The sequence below is a fragment of the Coloeus monedula genome (genome assembly GCF_965178545.1).
Source record: "Coloeus monedula genome assembly, chromosome: W".
NCBI lineage: Eukaryota > Metazoa > Chordata > Aves > Passeriformes > Corvidae > Coloeus > Coloeus monedula.
Window position 1 is genome coordinate 11,732,550 of NC_138821.1, and position 20,936 is coordinate 11,753,485.

The 20,936-nt window shown below is 42.6% G+C and overlaps 1 protein-coding gene across 1 annotated transcript in view; it reads left to right on the forward strand.

The window, feature by feature from the left end:
• The window catches only part of LOC309584591 (homer protein homolog 1-like), a gene marked incomplete at both ends in the record, with an annotated part of 390,758 nt that overhangs the window by 170,954 nt on the left and 198,868 nt on the right, over window positions 1-20,936 (forward strand). Inside the window, 2 exons of the mRNA XM_082300685.1 lie at window positions 1,356-1,487; window positions 10,995-11,087. Coding sequence (XP_082156811.1) covers window positions 1,356-1,487; window positions 10,995-11,087 — 225 coding nt within the window. The remainder of the gene's footprint in view (window positions 1-1,355; window positions 1,488-10,994; window positions 11,088-20,936) is intronic.

The following is a 20,936-nucleotide window of genomic DNA, read 5'->3' on the forward strand; positions in this document are numbered from 1 at the left end:
TTATTCCTTTCTCACCCTTTCCTTTTAATTGCAATTATTATTATTATAATTAGTAGTAGTAATATTAAAATATTTTATTTTTTCAATTATTAAACTGTTCCTATTTTAACCCATGGGTTTTACCTTTTTCTGATTCTCTTCTCCATCCCACCAGGGTAGTAGTGGGGGGGGGGGTGGGGGAAGGGAAACAAGCAACTGTGGTACTTAGTATGACATCTGGGGGTTAAACCACAACAGCATGTAAGAAATATTCATCCTGAACTGTTGTGCTCACAGTGTATGCTGTTTTCTGGGAAGTTTTAAGGACATTGTCTTTCACATGGTTTTTACAAAGCACCTATTAACCAGAGTTTTATTAAAAGGGCTGTGAATTATTTAAGAAATGTGACTGAAACTCTTAGTAGCACCAGACAGATGAGAAAGCATGCCTGCATTTCACTTCCAATACATATATCTGGTTTTATGGCTAGTCTTTCTTGTTCATGTTGGCTGGTTATAACTGTAATAACCATAATTTTTTTTGTTAAATGTAACCCATTGGTGTCCTTATAAGATTTTATCCTGGCATACTCTAAGTCAACTGGACAGTTCCCCGTCACAGATTTAGAACGTTAGACAAACTTTAATGTGATGCAAGTACTGTTGAAATGCATGATAAAACTTTAGTTGGTTTTAGTGGAACCAGCATATAAATTGAATAGAGGTCATTTTTTATTTGCATTAGCAGAAGCTGTATTCTGGAAGACGTACTTTCAGCTTGTACATAACAAGAATGAGAGAAGAAAAATTATTCTAAGAGTAGCTCTTCTTCTGTAGTTGGTGTATGACCCTGTTAGTCATGTTTGTGTGTGCATAAATGAAAAACAGATTTGTACACTAAAAAAATTTAAAAATAAATTGTGCTTCTTGTTTTATTACATGTTTTCCAGTGAGTATTGCATATGCAACAGGGGGAATGCAACTGTGGAACTTACAATGGATCTTGAGAGGCATTGCTTTAGGGAACAAAGAAATACACTTTTGAGACAAAAGACAACCTCACTAGTTCTTCTATTCTGATTGTATTCGCCTATGTGGATGCTTTAAAGGAATTTTTTTAGATTTGCTGTCTATTCAATGACTACTTGCAATTGCAAACAGATGCCCCTCCCCTTTTGCTCCTTTTAAAGAATGTATGCCAATATATGCTTTATAATTTTAGCTGTGATTGAATTAGAAATTGTTCCCTAGTTGCAAGTTTGTCTCAGTGTACACAGATCCTTGCCTATAACACTGGCATTTTCAATGATTGAGTAAACTTTTAAAAAAATCAAAACCACAGAGCCCCTTTTTTACCACTATTATTTTTTTTTCAGGCAATAATAAATAGCACTATCACCCCCAACATGACATTTACAAAAACATCCCAGAAGTTTGGCCAATGGGCAGACAGCAGAGCAAATACAGTCTATGGTTTGGGATTTTCATCTGAACATCACCTTTCAAAAGTAAGTATGACCAATGACAACTATTTGGCCAATCAAACAACTTAAGAATCAAATACTTTTGCTGGTTGTATCTAGACTCTTCTCACTACTGTTGTTGTTTGAAAATAGTTTACAATAAATGTTCTGTATCCATTCTTATAAAAAGACAAGACAAAATTGTTATAACACTTTGTTGCCTATGAATTTTCTTTTAACTGATTAAGGAGGGTAGGGAGATTCAAGTTGTCAGAGTGTATGCTGATAATTCTTTCTAAGTGTCATAGGTTAACAAGCTGAGTCTCGGAAGTGATGTTCTCCTTACAGCTTCCCCCCATGACCTGACAGAACCTATCAGCTGGCCAGTTTGAATATGGACAATTCTTTAAGCCACTTAAAATTGTGACCGCCTCTGTGATACACACTTAAGAATAGACAAATTCCCCCAAGCTCTCTCTCTCATTTCCGGTGCTGGGACAGGTGGCTGCAGGCCCCGTGTGGGGGTCCCGTGGGCCCGGCCCAGGCCCTGTTCGGGCTAGGCCGGGCCGGGCCACGGCCATCCTGGAGCCGACGGGCCTGTTCCATCCGTGGAACCCCCCCACTGCCTTGCTGTGGGCAGCCAGAGCGGCTTGGCTCTCCCCCCTCTCCACTGCGATAAGCCACATTCCAGCTGCAAGGCCGAGGTGAGATTAACCCTTTTATTGCTGTGAAGAGCTGAAAACCCTAGGGAAGAGAGAGAGGGGATGCTTAAAGATGAAATTCTGTTGTGAAGCTATGATATATCAGAGTATCCCATTGTAATTTCATGAAGATATGGGGGGTGGAGTGTTCAACTCGCAAGCAAAAGCACCTGCGCTGAGATAGGCAGATGCTGATGCAGCTGTAATTTCATGAGAAGTTTGGACAGGGAGAGATGGACCAGATGAGGATTTTTGCTCCAAATGGGAAAGGAGAAACCTCAGTTCCTAGAGATGCTCCCAGAGATAGTCCTAAAGATGAAGATGAGGAAGACCCTTTGCTCCCAGGGAAGGAGAAGGGCCTCTGTTTTTTGTTTCTGAACGGCTCAACCTTAAAATTGTACCCCAAAAACTTCAAGAGTGGACCCTCGAAAGCAGTTGCGGGAAAAGCTGCAAGTTGGGGGAAGGGAGTCACATGCGAGCAGAGAGACTCCTCTTCCTAAATGGACTGAACAATATTTGGAAGTGGGCGGCTGTCTCGTTGTGATACTGTTTTCATAGCACGAGCAAGAAGAGACTTCTCTTTCTAAATGGACTGAACAAGGTTATTATGGAAGTGGTAAACAGACTGAACATCTTAAGGGTTGTCTTTTTACATTGTCAGTGGGAGAAGGGAGGAAGGTGGGGGAAGGAGGAGAGTTCTGAAGGTATGGTATAATTTTTTTCCCCCCTCTTTTAGGTCTGTTAATAAACTTCTTTATATTCTTTCAAGTTTGGTGCCTGCTTTGCATTTATCCTAATTCTTATCTCACAGAAGATAAACAGTAATGAGTATTTTGGACCAAACCACTACACTAGGTATTCACTTGTTAGGTTCTGTTAAGTTTCTCTTAAAGTTGTTCTTTCATTACAGTTTTTCACTATAGAATTTAAAAGCGTAGACTATGTATTGTTTCTTCTGTGTTAAACCTCCAAGAAAACAATTGTTGATAGTTTTCTGATGCATTTTTGTCTTTTAAGCCACATTCACTTTCACTTTTTTTGCTGTGTAGAGCATCAAATTACAGATATTTCAACATGTGCAAGCTTAAATAAAGCTAATGTGAAAAATATTCAATATAAAAGAAAATTACTTTTTTTTTGTTGGAATACAAAAGTTGACAGTTTTACTAAAGAAACCGAGTTCCCTATGAGTTTTTTTCTGGTCCGCTTGTGCAGGAGGGAAGTCTACCTTAATCCAAGGAAAGCAGTAACTCCTTTTACCTAAAGTCATGGTAGGGTTCCTGTGAGCACCCTTTCTACAATCCCTACTGTTATTGATACCACTTTGGTAGATGAGTCCAGGAACCTGTAAAAGTCAGTGTTGTTTTTCTCCAGATGAAGAATTCCATTTTCAGTGTGAAAACATGTTTCTACATTAAGCAGAGAATTTTCGTCTTTGAAATATACAAAAGATCTGGAAATACAAATGCAATAAAAATGAATGTATAATAAATGTTTGAGTAAAGAATAATGATTGGCTTTTTATTAAAAAACCCAAAATAAACAAAGAAATCATACAGGCCCTTTTGAGAAAGTAATTATCACTGTCCAAGGATAAGCATGGTCCTGTCAGAAAACCATTAAAAAAAGAATCAGTAAATCTGCTTTATTTGGACAGTGTGATATGCTTGTAAGACTTCTTCCTTTCGTAATCTGATTGCTTTCATTTCTATGAAGCATCACACACAGGAAATTCTGAGTGATATTGAGTATATGCATATGCATTTGTGCACAGGGCATTGCTTTAGTGAACTTAGAAACTTTGTCATCTATTTAAATTGATGTGTATGTCCTAGAGGCACTTGCTTGCCAGCATGCTAATAATTTATTTAATATTTCAAAGGATTTAGTATAAATCCTAATTTAGTTTATCTCTCATATATTTGTTGCAGCGGGGATTTCTGCAACATGTATAGACAGCAAAGCCCATGGAAAGAAATAGGGACTGATTCTTGATAGATGTTTTTCAGAGATTTTTATTCTCCAGACGCATGGCCAGGGTCCAGCCCAAGAACTGAGCAATCACAGGACAACCAGGGTCTTCCCTGCACAGGGGAACACAAAATAACCAATGGGGAATGGGATTAGGGTACATGTGACCAGGGAGCAGGGAAAACCCCGTGCCTCTACCCCAGGGTCCCCTCTCCCAGGACCCCATGGCAGAGGAGAAGAACCCCAACATATATTAACTTGTTTTTCTTAGCCATGGAATGCTTCTTTGGCGGCCAAGTATCATGCTGTAGTCATTCATAGCCTGTGTTTCCCTGCCTTTCAACACTGGGTTGTCCTTGTCAGTGAAAACATTTTGATTTTTTCATCTGTCCTTTCCTTCACTCTTTCCTTGCTCTCCCCAAGAGATACTTACTTCCTTCTTAACTGCATTTGTTTCAGTCCCAGTCTTTTGCTGCCCTCATACTGATGTCTAGAAGTTTTCAGTATGCCCTTGGCTCAAAACTTTACATTGTTGTTGAAAAAATAATCTGAAAAGCTACAGTATTTTAAGTGCGTTTGATTAGCAGTTACTCAGATTGTTGTGATTTATGAAAAAAACACAGATTTATTGAGAAAAATTCTGAGTCACGGGCCTTTTCAGAAGCTTATGGTGATGAATCTTCAGGACCTTTTCAGTAAACTGTTTCCCTTGTATTATATCTTAATTATAAAATTGTGATTTTCATGTGAATTAAAATTGCTGATAAATGCTACTAAAATTTATAAAGGCAAAATTTTTTGTGTTATTGTGAAATTAACAAGCATATTTGATGGAGGGAAAATAAACAATTATTCAACTGCTGGAGTTGGTAGATATATTCATCTTGGAATCAGAAAAACTGAATTAGAAATCCTGGATCTGCTGTGCAGCTTCTGAGAAATCACCTGTCTTCTGTTTATTCTCTTGTGTCTCAGCTCATATTACTGTGTCTCATTTCTGTGCACTGGCACTATAGTCAGATTTACCAGTGTGCTCTTTAGTACACCTAGCATTGTAGGACATGAAATCTAATAAGGTACTACTGGATATTAGAGTAGTGCTAGCAAAAAAAAACTATATTAATGGTTTTGTTCAGAAACAGGTTGCTTCTAGAAGTTGCCTTAAAAGTTGATTCTGAAACTTTTTTCTGTACTTGGTTTATCAAAGTCCCAAAGTGAACAGCTGTGTTGTATGTAATTTCTTTTGCAGCAATGTCTTTGGGCCCCGATGAAATATTTCAAGTTCCAGGGAACAAAAGACAGAGTGCAAACCTCAAAAAATGTAGTCTAGTCTGTGTCTGACATCAACAGGTTAATGAAGCAAACAATCAGAGCAGAGGTAATAAGTCATGTCTTCTAATAAGCTGGTTATTCTCAGATCATTGTCTGCTTAGCAATGCTGCTCTAAACAAGCAGATTTCCAAAGCATATATCAAGTGTTTGAATTTTGGACCATTCCTCTTTGGTTCATGTGCCTTTGTCCCCCTAAACTGATTACTAGGGTAGAGTGAAACAGTGGTAACCTTTTTCTGGACGATTATTGAGACTGTGAGAATTAGTGGAGCAAGACTATCCAGTATAAAGTCACTCTAATCAACTTCATATGCAAACAGTATAGAAGAAAATTAATTAAACATTTGTTTATCTTCTTTAGACCTTTTCTCAATGTCAGACCACAAATTCACCTCAAGATTGTTCTATCAGGACTCAGGCAAAAGTCAGTGATACCTAAAAGATGATTCTTATGTTGAAGGATATTCTTTTCACAAGATCAGGATTTCTGAGCAGAGTCCCTCTTGCTGCTGTAGTAGGAGAAACAGAATGCCCTATGATATTTAGAGAAATCTGAGGCTAATTTCTGAAACAGAATATAAATCTGTGCTTTTGATAGCATCCTGCTGTATGGAAAGAAATATTCCTTGTCAGGATTGCTATCTGTTTTATACCTTTGAATTAGTTGGCATGATTTATTCCAAATAACTAGAATATGCTAAGTGCCAAAAAGACTAGCACAGGTACTAGTGAGATCCTCCTGTAGTCTCCCCCCACAATTTTTCCACCTCTTCCTTAAATTTTTAATCCTCCAGAGAACCCTTCCTTTCATATAATGAGATATCATCTTTGTTATTTAATAATTTTATCAAGATATTGCCTCAGGGAATTCTAGTAATTTTTTTAATATTTCCACTACGTTAGACTTGTTGGCTCTTTCTTAGAATGTTATCAATTTATCTATTTCTGGTGGTTTGACCCTGGCTGGCTGCCAGACAACCACCAAAGCTGCTCCCTCACTCCCCTCCACAACTGGACAGAGGAGCGAAAATATAACTAAGGGCTCATGAATTGAGATAAGGACTGGGAGAGATCACTGTCATGGGTTAGCAAGCATAGCCCCGCAAGTAAGTCTTGCAAAGAGGTGCTTACAGCTTTCTTTATGACCTGACAGAACCTATCAACTGGCTAGTTCGAATATTGAAAATTTTTTAAGCCACTTAGAATTTTGACCACCTCTGTGGTCCACATTTAAGAATGGAGAAACCCTGGGAAGCGCTCTCTCTTGCTTCTGGCTGGGGCACAGGTAACTGGGCTGGGCCGGTACAGGGCCCAGTGGGCCCTGCCGGGCCCTGCCGAGTCTGGGCCAGGACCTGCTCAGGCTGGGCCTGGGCTGGGACACAGCCATCCTGGAGCCGTGAGGCCCTGTTCCACCCGTGGCCCCCCCACAGCCCTGCTACGTGCAGACAGCACGGCCCTGCTCCGCCCCCTCCAGTGTGGCCAAAGATTCAGCTGAAGCTGCTCTGCTGTCTGGCAAAGATCATGTGACCTACAGCAATAAGCAAAATTCCAGCTGCAAGGCCCAGGTGAGATTAACCCTTTTAGTGCTGTAAGTTTCCTCCAGAACAGATGGAGCCTGCAGACATTAAGTAAAGAAAGAAGAGCTGAAATCCTGAGGGAGGAGAAAGAGGAGATGCTTAAAGCTGAAATTCTGTTGTAAAGCTATGGTGGTGATGGACTATGATATATCAGAGTACCCGTTGTAATTTCATGAAGGCATGGGGGTGGAGAGTTCAACTTGTGAGCAAAAGCACCTGTGTTGGAATAAGCAAATGCTGAAGCAGCTGTAATTTGATGAGAAGTTTGAATAGGGAGAGATGGAAGTGATGAGGACTCTTGCTCCAATTGGAAGGAGAAGACCTCTGTTCCTAGAGATACTCCCAGAGATAGTCCTAGAAATGAAGATGACGAAGACCCTTGTCTCCCAGGAAAAGGGGAGGGCCTCTATTCTTAGAGATAAAATGCTCCCAGAGATGGGTGAAGAGAACTTTTGTTTTTGAACAGCTCAACCTTAAAATGGTACCCCAGTAGCTCAAGATCAAGCAACCTCGAAAGCAGTTGTGGGAAAAGCTGTAAAGTTGGGGGAAGGGACTCTCACATGCGAGCAGAGAACCAACCCGGGAAGCTGTCTCATGATACTGAAGCCATGAGAGAATTTCTTGTGGGGATGTCTCTATAGCATGAGCAAGAAAGACTCCTCTCCCTAAGCGAACTGAACAAGGTTATTATGGAAGTGGTAAACTGACTGAACATCCCAAGGGTTGTCTTTTTACGGTGGGAGAAGGGAGAAAGGTGGGGGGAGGAGAAGTGTTCTGAAGGTGTGGCATGATTTTTTTTTTTTCCTTTCCTTCTTTTAGGTCTGTTAATAAACTTCTTTTTATTCTTTCAAGTTTTGTGCCTGCTTTGCTTTCTCCTAATTCTTATCTCACAGAAGGTAAATAGTAATGAGTATTTTGGACCAAACTTCTACAATCACTCATCAAATACCATCACGGGCAAAACAGGCTCAACTTAGAGATATTACTGGAATTTATTACTAACAAAACCAGAGCAGGATCATGAAAAGTAAAATAAGACCCTTGAAAACACCTTCCCCCCACCCCTCCCTCCTTCCCAGCTCTACCTCCTTCCCCAGCAGCACAGGGAGATGTCGAATGGGGGTTATGGTCAGTTCATCACCTGTGGTTTCTCCCACTGCTCAGGGAGTAGTCCTTCCCCTGCTGCACCATAGGGTCCCTCCCACAGGAGATAGTTCTCCATTAACTTCTCCAATGTGAGTCCATCCTACTGCTCTAGTGTGAGTCTTTCCCATGGGCTACAGTTCTTCACAAACTGCTCCAACATGGGCTCCTCTTCCATGAGGTGCAGTCCTTCAGGCACAGCCTGCTCCAACATGGGTCCCCCACAGGGTCACAAGTCCTACCAGGAAACCTGCTCCAGTGTGGACTCCTCTCTTTATGGGTCCACAGGTGCCTGTCCAGGAGCCTGCTCTGTAGGAGCTTGGGTGGGTTGGACGGTCGGGACGGACAGAGACGAGAGATCTCTGAAGTCAGATCTTGGAACATGCAGTTTATTGCAAAGGGCGTGGGTACAGGGGCACTGCTTAGAGCTGCCAGCCACAGCTCGGAGCAGGCCCAAGAGAGCAAGAATATAAAAGTAAGAGCAAGTAGGTAAGAGCGGAGTAAGAGTGAGCGAAGAGAGAGTAAGTAAGGGGGTAGTAAGTAAAAAGGGCCGAAGTTCTCGTTACAATACAATAAATCATCTTCTGTACTGAATATTCTAATTTTCACTAGCCAATCTAGTACAAGATACAAATCCTATAGCATTTACATACAGCCTATAAGAGTTCTTATATTACCATGGAGTGTTACATTTTAACTCCTAAAAACTACTCTTTGGACCCCTTCTGCTGAGCTAGTAGGGTCTGCTCTGACCCTTGGACCTGCCTGCAAGCAGAGGGTATTGTTCAATCAAGAGGGGATTACCTTCAGTTGGCCATACCATTGTTTTCCAGTTGTTCAGTAACTAAGACTTGGTATCTCAAAGGTAGCCTTCATTTCGATGTCGCTTATAGTTTTCATATTCCCAAAATCTTTTGTCAGGCAATCATATTTATAAGGCTTTCCTGTTTCATCTTCCCCAACACTGCTCCAGTGCAGGCTTCCCACAGGTTCATAGCCCTCTCTCGAACATCCACCTGCTCCAGCATGGGTCTCCTCCACAGGCTGCAGGTGGATGTCTGCATCCCCATAGTCCTCCATGGGATGCAGTGGCACAGCTGCTTCACCATGGTCCTCACCACGGGCTGCAGGGGAATCTCAGCTCCAGCACCTGGAGCATCTCCTCCCCCTCCTTCTCCACTGACCTTGGTGTCTGCAGAGTTGTTCATTTCGCATATTCTCAGTCCTCTCTTCTCTGAGTGCAATTACCTCCATGCAATAACATTTTTACCTTCTTAAATATGTTATCACAGAGGCATTACCACCATTTCTGATTGGTTTGGCTCTGGCCAGCTCTGGGTCTGTCCTGGAGCCATCTGGCATTGGCTTTGAAAACCTGGCCATGCAAACCCAATACACTAATTTTATTTTTTTTTAACAATTTCTACTACTGTGATACAGAAGATTCTATTTACTGCCTTCTATGTCTTCAGCCATTCTAAATCTCAACATTATGTTTGCTCACTTACCAATCCTCTGGTCCTAAAGCTGATTTAAATAATAGGCTATCCATTAGATTTTGTGGTCTATCTACAACTCTTAAATAAGTATAATGAAGTTCTGGTCATCTATTGCCAATTTTATTATCTGTTCTGAGACCTTTTTTGATACTGAATTAGAGTTTCTGGATGGTATATTTTGTCTCCTTCTATATTTAGGAAACATGCTTTTAAATAACCTGACAGACAAAATATAGGATACCAGTGGTAAGAAATGATACTTCCTCAAAAACTAGGTTTTTTAGATCTTGAACAGCAAGTGAAGTTCTGATTGAAAATAGTTGAGGAGATTGAGTTAAACAAAGGTAGTCTTCATCCCTTTTGAATACATGCAGTGCAAAACAATTTCTTTTTATGCTGCTGCTGGAGAGATTTAGAAGGTGTTGGTGAAGTTTCCAGTGTTTTTGCAGAATAATTTCAGTCTTGAACTGATCATAATAAGATCATGTTCTGTATAAAAGCAGTAGAAGCCAAAATGAATGTTTAGTTACTATAGTAGTTAGTATAGTATCAAGCTGAGGTCTATGAAGCCAAATTTTTCTCTAGCCAGAGAATCTAGGCCCAATTCCTAATAAATTGATTTAATTTATCAATTTTAAAACTGCATATATTTCTAAATTGCTGCTTTAGCTATTTTCTGTAAGATGTACGTGTAGCAGAGAAATCAAGCTTCATAAGGCATTTCAATGTGAAATTCTTGAATTTAGTGTTTGGTATATTCGAGTGTTCAGTTCAAGTAATTTATTAACTTGATTCATGTCAAACAACAATCAAGAAATGAACTTGACTCAATATTCCTACTGCTGCTTTCTAAATTAGCTACCAAAATGATAAATGCTGTTAAAATTTGGGAAGAAATTGATATTGTTTCAGTCATGAAAGAATGAAGCCCATTGAAGGCTCTAGGCTAATAGTGACCATAGTGGGTTTCAGAACCAGATCATTTGTTGTCAAGAAAACAGTAAAACCTGAATCTGAAAGTAGCTGTGCAAGGCATCTTATCATGATTATATGCCGTATGAGGTGTTTTTTTTAAACACTATCAGCAACAAATAAAACTTTGTTGCATCATAAATTTCCTGTCATATAAACAGAGTACATTATGTCTGAAAGGTATGTCACTGTGTAGCTATATTAAATAAATATCTAATGAGAAAAATTTAAAAAATTCTACTGTCAGAATTTGACTTTGTAAAATATTAACTGCAGCATTCTGTTCTGCATGTAATATAACAACTTCACACCTACTCTTTCTCTTTTTCCTTTTTTTTTTTGAACGTGTACCTTCAGTTTGCAGAAAAATTTCAGGAATTCAAAGACGCTGCACGACTAGCAAAGGAAAAATCCCAAGAAAAGATGGAGCTAACAAGCACACCCTCTCAAGTGAGTCTTATTGCCTGATTCAAGCCTAGTACTTCATAGTCTGTGTTACCGTATCTTTTACACGTTGTATTAAAAACGAACAGAGTATTTCACAGTTTCCTTGAATCTTCTCATCAGTCAGCTAGAAGTGTCAAGAAGTCTAAAAATGCATTTAATATACTTTGCAGAAGTGTCAAAGGGGCTTGCTTTAATATGAAATTGTACTTTTGTTTATTCCCATCTTTCTTTGAGTTTTCCCCAGAAAATATGAGTAAAGATGGTGAGCAGTTATGTAAGTCTATAGTAAAGACCTTTTATGTTTTTTCTTACTGTATCTATGAAACCTCAGGCGATGCACTCATTACAACAAAAACTGAAGTTAAAACAGCAAACTATATTTACTTATTTCCTCCTGTTGTAGTATTCATTTGTGAAATGTGTTGAAGGAAGATGGCAGACTGAAGTGTGGATTCTGGGGTTTTATTGTTAGCCATGTTGTAACAGAAGAATTTATAAAAGACATCTCAAAATATGAACTGAGTTAATATAGACCTAACAGGAAATCAAATTAATATAGTCAAATTTACATTAGTCATGACTAAAATTAATTTACTTGAAAATGGATGCTTTGAAATTACTTTGAAAAAATACATTTTATGAGGCTTTTATGCCCCTCCCCTCCAGTGTTTCTGGCTGCGTGTGTAGCTATTTGCTTTATTTTAAGCAATAGAAAAGACAAAAATAGTTTCTCCTCTTGGAGGATGAAGCAGCTTTAAAACTACAGCAGGGGTTCCTGAGCTGAGTAGGATTCATACAGCTGAGTCTTTTTTTTTCTGGGGAGTTGTCTTGGTTTGAAAGACAGGTGCCTGCCAAGGAAGGCGGGAACCTCCCTTGGAATGGAAAATATGACCCCCTACCCTCCAAATTATTATAACTTTGAAATTAAGGGGCTTTCAGGCAAAGATATGGGAGAAGGAATAACAGTTCTTTACTAGAATATATATATAAATACATATATATAACAAGGCAAACAAACAAAACCAACAGCAACAACAAACAGGAAAAAACAGAGACCCAATAACAGCCTCTCTGGGCTGTCAAGCACTTTCTCCTTTGGTGTAGTTATGGTCACAGCCGGCAGGGGCACTTTTGGTTCCCGGCTGGGCAGGGCAGGTGCAATGATTCCCCCACAGCTGCAGGGGGTGCTGTGTTGCGAGCTCAGCTGCCTGTCCACACGGTAATGGGGGGTGAGCCGGCAGAAGAGATAGAAAAGGGGCTTCCTTTGCAAATTCACGGGGGGCAGCTGGTCCCGGTGCCCATCCAGATGGTGAAATAGACTGTAGCTGGGACCTTGGAGCAGCAGGCTGGAACTGCCGAGGGGAGCATGCCCGGGGTGGCAAACAAAGTGTAGCAAAACCTCCGAAGCCATAGCAGGAGCCACGGGGAGGCTGGGCGGACACAGGATGTCAGGTTAAACTGTAACTAAAAAGCCCGAAGCAGCAGCAGAAAACAGCGGGGCTGGGCAGTGGCAGACAGGTTTCCGCAAGCAGCCGGAAGACACTCCCTCTGGAGGGGGTTGGGGGTTGGGGGTCGGGGTCCCCTTCTCAGTGAGGTCATGTGTTGAAAAGGTCCCAGTTCAACAGCTGCTCTTGCATGCAAAGGCTCACCCACGATAAGGAGAAGCGGGGGGGACAAAAACTCTGCAGTGGGAGCACAAAAACTCTGCAGTGGGAGCAAATCCTCTGGGCAGCAACAGTCCAGCACCAAAACCCCACCTGTCTCCACTCTGATCCTGAGAGAGAGACAGAGAGGAGCTGATCCCAGTCCCTCACCCCCCAGCCAAAATCTCGAGGTATCTCTGCCTTTCCCAAGAGAAAACCCCCCAGCTAAGAGATTATAGCAAACTGCACCCCTTCCCCCTTCCCTGGCCACATCTTTTGTCTCTTAAGTATCCGTTGTTCCCATCTCTTAGGCAACAAATGGGAGAAAAATTCCATGAGAGAAAGAAAAAAAAGGAAAAATCCTAACCTCCAACAGGAGTGTATCTTCATTCATTGAATTAGTGCATCTTTTGAGTGCTTTGCACTGCAGTATGCTCATGGTCTTTGATGTAACAAGAATGGCAGGCAGTTTGCAACATGCTTGCGGGAGCTCAGGACTTCTGAACAATGAATCAATGTGATTTCGCAGAAGCCATTTATTGTTTACATTACACTCTACTTATGCATTTTACAACTACTGTACACACGATCACACATTACTTGATTGGTCCCTCTATCTTGTCCACGCGCCCTGCATGCACTTTTCAGAAAATATGATTGGTTCTAGTCCAGTGCGGCACAGTCCTTCTTTATCTATTTCTTGCTGTCTTGGTATTCTGCTTCTCAGCTTCTTCTTTCCCAATTTAGTGCAGTTTACATTTCAGTAACCTTGATGAATTCCTGAGGGCTCTGATAAGAATAACTGAAGGTGGTTTGGCTGGGGCACACTAACAGGGTTCAAATATATTACAACAATTCCCCCTTTTTCTTCTTGCACCAGCCAAACCCTTTTTTTCTATGTTTTCCACCAAGCGGATGGCCTATTTCATTATATATGGAATAACACAAAGCAATACAGTAATGGCTAATAGTAATTACAAAGCTCCCTTCACAATTCTTACACCCGTGCCCATGTGCCAATAACAAAAATCTATAACAGTTCTATTCTGCAATGTACTATGTCTAATACTATCTACATCAGTGAATATTTGATTTAACTGTTTGACTGTCCAACATCTCAACTTATTAAGCATAACCAGAGCTTGAGCAGCAGCAACACCTAAAGTAAAAAAAAAGAAACAATGTTTAATTATCGGTAATATTAGGGATCGGAGTGTCCTTCTCAAGCCAAGGGCAAATCCATTTCGCTGGTATCCATCGGGGTCCTTTATCTATAATGACACAAGCATAACCCCTTCCCCCATTAATAACTCCACAGGTCCTTCCCATGACCCTGACATAGGATTTTTAAACGTACTTTTGGTCGGTGCTGTATCAATTTAGAATCCTGCTGCAAACCTGAGTAATGTGTTAACGCTGGTGAGTCACTGCGAGTACCTACTAACCATAGATGATTCATAACATAAACTGCTTTCAGTACTCTGTCCTGCAGGCTCAGCCCATCCTCTCCCGTTTTTTGTTTATCGAGCAGCCCTTTCAGTACCTGATGTGTTCTTTCAATTATGGCTTGTCCGGTAGAGTTACCTGGAATGCCCGTGCTATGCCTCACTCCCCAAAGAGCCAAGAAATCTTGGGTTCATTGGGCTATATAACCTGACCCATTTTCTGTCTTGATTTCCTGAGGCAAGCCCGTTACAGCAAAACAGCCTCGCCAGTGTCAAATGACAAAACGAGACCCTTCGCTTGTCATAGGAGTGGCCCAAACCATGGCCGAAAAGGTATCTATAGTTACATGAAGGCATTTGAAGTGACCAAAAGGGTCATCGATAATCACATCAGTTTGCCATAATTGCAGAGGCCCTAGGCTGCGAGGGTTAACACCAGGACCCAATCCACCAATCATATCCTGACATTGTGGACAGGTTGAGACGATTCCTTGAGCAGCAATATTCCAAATTGTTTGTGTAAAACCTTTGCGTGTTGGTGAAAAAACTCATGAGTCCTTCTGGCTTGGCCAAACTTATCAGTATTGGGAGAAGCAGAGGCCCAAAGTGGTGCCACCAATTGGTCAGCCTTCTCGTTTCCCAAGGCCAGACCTTCTGTTAATCCAGAGTGACTCCGTATATGGGGAATAAAATAATCCTGCTTGCAAGAATTAAGTAACTGCCATAGCTGCACAAAGAGTTGCCACAACTGCCGGCTTTGAGTTTCTTTCAGTAATGATCGCTCCATGCGCTCAACAACACCTACTACATAAAGAAAATCAGAAACAATGTTAACAGGATCATTTGGTTATTTTTCAAATACCCAGATAACAGCACTCAACTCAAGAACCTGCAAAGAGTCTCCTGGTCCCTCATGGATTTCACTAAGCCATTTGCCTTTGTCCTGCCAAGTCAGACCTGCTTTAGAAGTCTTTCGACTGGCATCAGTGAAAACCATGAGGCCTTCTACAGGTTGCTTTGATAACCAAAGGTGCCGGTTTGGTCAAATCTAGAAATATATCCTCTGAGAGAAGGCACAACCACCCCTCCCTCACCAGGTTCGGGAAAAATAAATTTTCCTCGAAGGAAAGTGAAAGAGACAAAAACTATTTATTTAACAAACACATAGGAAAAGGATAATACTGCTAAATCATAAAACCTCTTGCCCTGCTGAGAGAAACCTGGGAAAATTTCAGAGTCCTTCCGTAGATCTCTCTCTCCCCCTCCTTGGAGCTGGGACGGGGTGGTGGGGCCACCTCCAGGGCCAAGGCCTCGGTGGAAAGTCCTCCCAATGTATTCTGATGTTGAAACCGTCCAGCAGAGAGAAAAGGGAAAAAAACAAAGTCCCAGGAAAACAAAAGTTCAACTCTCCGAAGGGAAAAGAGCTGAGGAAAAAGCTGCCGAAAGCTGACTGGAAAGAAAAGCAAGCCAGATGCTTCCCTTCTGTCCTGATCTCCTGCCGCAGCTGGAAAAAAAGTCTCTATCTCTGTGTGACCTTGAACAAGCTGCAAACTGCTTTGAAAAAGTTTTGCTCAGTTTTTCCTTCCCTCTCTCAGGCTCAGTTTAAAGGCATAGAAAGGCACAAAAATTAATTTCTGGGCATAGGGCAGCTATATGGGATACACATCATAAAGTCACCCCAAGACACCAAGGTAGTTCTTCGACCTGTTGATGTAAAGAAAAGAATTTATGAGGGGGAAAATGAGTACTAATGAGACCTGGAAAATTCAACAATGCCCATTGCAAGGTGTCTGAATTCTGTAATGACCATTGCAAGTAATCCTTAGTTAATGGAAGAAGAATATTTTGGGGTTCCATTCCTGCAATTTCCAATGTTCATTTCCGTGCCTTGACCACAATTTTTGCTATAGCCTCCATTCGCATAGTCACAGATTTACCCAAATTGAATGGTAAAAACACCCACTCTAAGATCTTTCGTGGCTGTTTAGCCTGGCCATCCCACTGTATCAGCATAGCCATCACATGTTTTTACTTATTCAACACAGCCAAGGACAATGGCAAAGTAGGAGGGCAACGATTTGCAAAGGAATTACCCAATTTAGTAGCAATTTCAGTAAGAGCCTTCTGTTGTTTTTCAGTCAGCTCGCTCAGCAAATTGGCCTGACTTCCCCTTTTCAATAATGGCATTAGGGGCTCAAGGTCTTCATTGGTTGTGCCACAGGTACTACGAATCCATTGTACGTCCCAAATTAATTTTTGAGCATCTGTCGAAGTCTGAATTTCCATACAAATTGTTAATTTTTGGAACCGAATTTGGGCTTCAGTGATAAGCATTCCCAGATATTTTCATGGGGCCTGCTGTTGAACTTTTTCAGGGGCAATTTGAAGGCCTGCCTCCTGCAATTGTTGCTGTAAGGAAGGTAGCAGGTTTGCTACGTCTATATGTTCCTCTGCTATCAGAATATCATCCATGTAATGATAGATAAGATACTGTGGATACTGTTTTCTCAATGGAGCTAGTGCCCAGGAAACATACAATTGGCACATTGTGGGAGAATTACGCATCCCTTGTGGCAACAAAACCCACTGATACCTCTTTGCTGGCTCTGCCTTGCTAATGGATGGCACTGAGAAGGCAAACTTCTCACTATCATCCTCGTGCAGAGGGACTGTAAAAAAGCAATCTTTTAAGTTGATAATTAACAGTTGCCAATTGTCTTGGTTTTGAAAGACAGGTGTCTGCTAAGAAAGGCGGAAGCCTCCCTTGAAATGGCAGATGTAACCCCTTTCCCTCCGAGATATTATAATGTTGAAATCAAGGGCCTTTAGGCAAAGATGTGGGAAATAGGAATAACAGTTCTTTACTATTATATATCTATATGTGTATAACCAGTCAAACAAACAACAATAACTATGGCAGTAACAGCAAACAATCACAAACCCAGTCCCAGCCTTCTCTGCTGTCAGGCCCTTTCCCCTTGGGTGCAGTTCTGCTCGCAGCCGGCAGGGGCGCTGGTGGCTCCCGGTGAGCAGGGCAGGTGTGATGGTTCCCCCTCGGCTGCAGGGGGCGCTCCGGAGCGAGCTCAGGGAGCACGCAGCAGTGGTGGCCCAGGACCCTGGGGAAGGATGGAACAAAGGCTTCACAAACCCCAGACGGCTGGCCCCGATGTCCGGCTGGATCGTTGGGAACAGCAGGCTGGAACGGCAGGCTGGAGCAGCAGGCTGGAGTGGCAGGGATGAGCACAAATCCTGGAGGACAGACGAGATGTATCCAAATGGGGAACCCCCCCAGAGGTCGGGCAGGCAGGGTGAGCACGGCTACAGCATAGTGAAGGCTCGAAGCAGCAGCGGGGCAGGGCGGCCACCTCCTGGCCTCCAGCAGGGCAGGGAAAGTGGCTTTGGGATCCCGGCGTTGTTTCCAGCAGAAAGAAAAATGGCCGAAAAGAAAAAGAACCAGCAGCTCCTTTCTCTGCAGCTTCTCTCTCCTGACGTTGAGAGCGAACTGACCCCACACCCAGGTGAAACAAAGGAGTAGCCAGGCCCACCCCCAATGGGCAGCTCTTTTTGTCTTTCTTAAGTACAGCTATTTGTCCCCTAGCAACATGCATATGGGAAAAAATTCCTTTAACAGTAAAAAAAAAAACTAGGACTAAACTAAAACCCCAAGAACAGGTAACATTGATGGTGAGGGTAGGCCAGGCTGCATGGGTCCCATTTCCTGCATTACGGAATTAATGGCTCGAAGGTCATGTAATAATCGCCATTTCCCTGATTTCTTAGGGATTGTAAAAATGGGCGTGTTCCAGGGCCTTGTAGAAGGAATGATATGCCTCCTTTTCAATTGATCCTCAACCAGTTCATTAACAAGGGCAAGCTTTTCTTTAGATAGCGGCCATTGATCAATCTATATTGGCACATCTGTTAACCATTTTAATTTTAGGATTGGCTGCCCTTCAATGGCCGCTGCTAAAAACCCTCATTGGTGAGACAGAAACCCATCTGATTCAGTGCATCCCGTCCCAACAGCCAGATTGTTGTATTCATCATGTAGGGTTTCACCTGGGCACAAACATGTGTTTCTTCCTCAATCCACACTGTTAAGAGGGTTTTACTAACTTGAGTCATTCGAACGCCCCCCACATCCATAACCTGTGTTTCCAGAGTATTCGGAGGCCATGTTGCAGGCCATGCAAATGAAGGAACAATGGTGACATCTGACCCTGTGTCCAACAATGCGGCTGTTGTTGACAGGGTTTCTCCATCGGAGTACTGAAAAGTAATGGGTTTAATTTGTTTATCTCTCGATAATGGCAATGTAAACATTACCTCAGGGGTTCCTGTCGACCCAAAACCTCCATCCCCCTTTACATGACCCCTTGTCTAGGGACCTGGGCTTTAAAAGGAACTAACTGAGCCAATCAGGTACCTTTTGGAATGTGGATAGGTGGTCTCAATGTTTGTACCATTATTCCAATATTGCCCAAGTAATCTGCATCAATTAGACCAGGGAAGACAAAAATGCCTTGCTTTGATGTGGATGATCTCCCTGTCAGCAGGGCACTAAGCCCATGCCCCAAAGGCCCATTCACTGTTGATGGAATGACCTGTACATCAGTGTTTTGCAGGGTTATTTCTATTGCTGTTGCCAAGTCCACTCCCGTGTTTCCTGCTGTTGCTGAGTTGAGGATATCCAGGCAGCTGCCTGGTTGCGGAGGAACATTTGTGTCATTGTGCGTCCCCATTTCGCACTCAGTCCCTTGTTTCCCAACGGCCTTCCGTCTTTCTTGTACTTCGATCTGCATTCACTGGCCTGGTGCCCAAATTTAACACATCTATCTCAGTTTCATGAGAAACCAGTAGATGTCGCTGTTACCTTACTTTCCTTTGCAGCTTTCTCCCAACACTGCTCTTTGTAATGGCCAGGTTTGCTGCCGTTAAAACATCTCTGGCTAGAATTACCTTTTCCTTGTTGGATCAGGGGCTTAAGGGCAACTGCCATTGCCTCTGCTAGGTAAATGGCTTTTTCCTCTGAAGTTCCAACTCTGGAACAAACTTCAACCATGTCCACCAAAGTGGCAGTTCGAGGCAAGGTTTGCAAGATCCTCTTACAGGTAGGGTTAGCATTTTCCACAGCCAATTGCATTCCCAAGGTGTCGCTGTTGTCCCCAGGGACGGCGAGAAACGACACAAGTCCAGGATAGGGTTCAAAGGCCAGAAATGGCTCTATTTAATTATATAATTCAGCTTTTATAGCTTTATTCGCAAGGGTGGCATAAAACCATTGGATGCTTGACCATTCGCCTCCCAGAGGGATTGGCTGAACGGCATAACACCCATTTTCAAAATATTTTTCCCAGTGAACCAAAACAAGACCTTGCAGGTGCAAGATAGAGTTAGTTTACAGAACAGTCTTTCACTGTTTCTCAGCTAAAGCATGAGAAAGGAAAACTTCACAAAATGCTTCAGCAGCTGGAAAATTCCTCTGCTCCTGCTCCTTAGCATCCACACCAAGGCAGTTTTTACATCTGGAGACATTCCCGCAACTCGATCAAGTGCACTTTTAAGATGATCTATGAAACTCATGAAAGTCTCCTTTGCCTCTTGCTTAATGGTTGTATAGGATGGTGACAGAAGTCCCATGTCTGGGACAGCACAGAATGCCTCCCGTGCTAGCTGCTGAGACTGCTGCAAAATTGCTGTATGTAAATGCGCCTGAGCTTGTGGGTTAGTTTTACTGCTGCCCCTTTCCCCAACATCATGTCTGGGGTGGCAAACTGCTGAGGGTCCCCTTGAGGGAGCTCAAGATTTTCAACCACGGCAGCATCTATACGCCTTTCCATGTCCGCTTGCCATAGCAGTCTCTGTGTGGGTTTTAAAAATATTTCTGCCAGCTTTCTACAGTCAAACGGAGTCATTAAACCACTAGTAAAAATATGGTCCAGAAAGGTTTGCACCTACGGGTTAGTTAATCCATACTGCATTACAGCCTTTTGCCCTTCTCGGACGAGCTTCCAATCCAGCCCCACCCACTGGTGTTGGTTTGGATTACCAAGGGCAGCTATTACCGGGAACACTTGGGGAATAAACTCACCCTCAATCAAAGCCTCCCATAGAATCCCTTGCCACCACCAAGCAGGATTGTCGAACACAGGGCAGCTCGGGGGTCCGCAGTCAGGACTTTCTTTTTTCCGCTCCGGGCTTCGAGCCGGGAGATCAGTCACTCTTTGCATTCCCTGGCTCTGGTCTAACTTTTGCCCCGGCTGGAATTTCCCTTCTTCCCCTTCTCGCTCCCGCGGTTCTCCCCCGTTCTCTGTTAGCCAAACTGTTTCCTCGGCAGGAGTCACAGGGCGGATGGACCCCCCATCGGGGCCACCCCCCCAGGGAGCCGGGCCTCGCGATCCCCGTTGCCAACACGGTCTGAAAACTCGGCACCACGATACACAGATTTAGCAGTTGATTCAGTATTCTTTCTTTCTTCTGCCATCAGTAGCGGTTTTTGTTTTTCTCCTTCTTTCTCCTGCTGCCTATGCTCTTCAAAGAGGCGCAAACGCTCTGCTTTTGAATACCCGCCATTTGCTTTTGAATCCCCGCTCTGACTAAGCCTCGGTGAATCAGAAGGTGATGGTGATATGCGGAAAAGACTCCACTGCTGGAATAAGTAATAAAGTAGGTATGTTTATTCCAGCGCTGGGACGTATGGGGGATAGCTCGTCCAAAGTCATGCGTGCCAACAGCTGCATTCAGCTTGGTATATATCGGGTTAC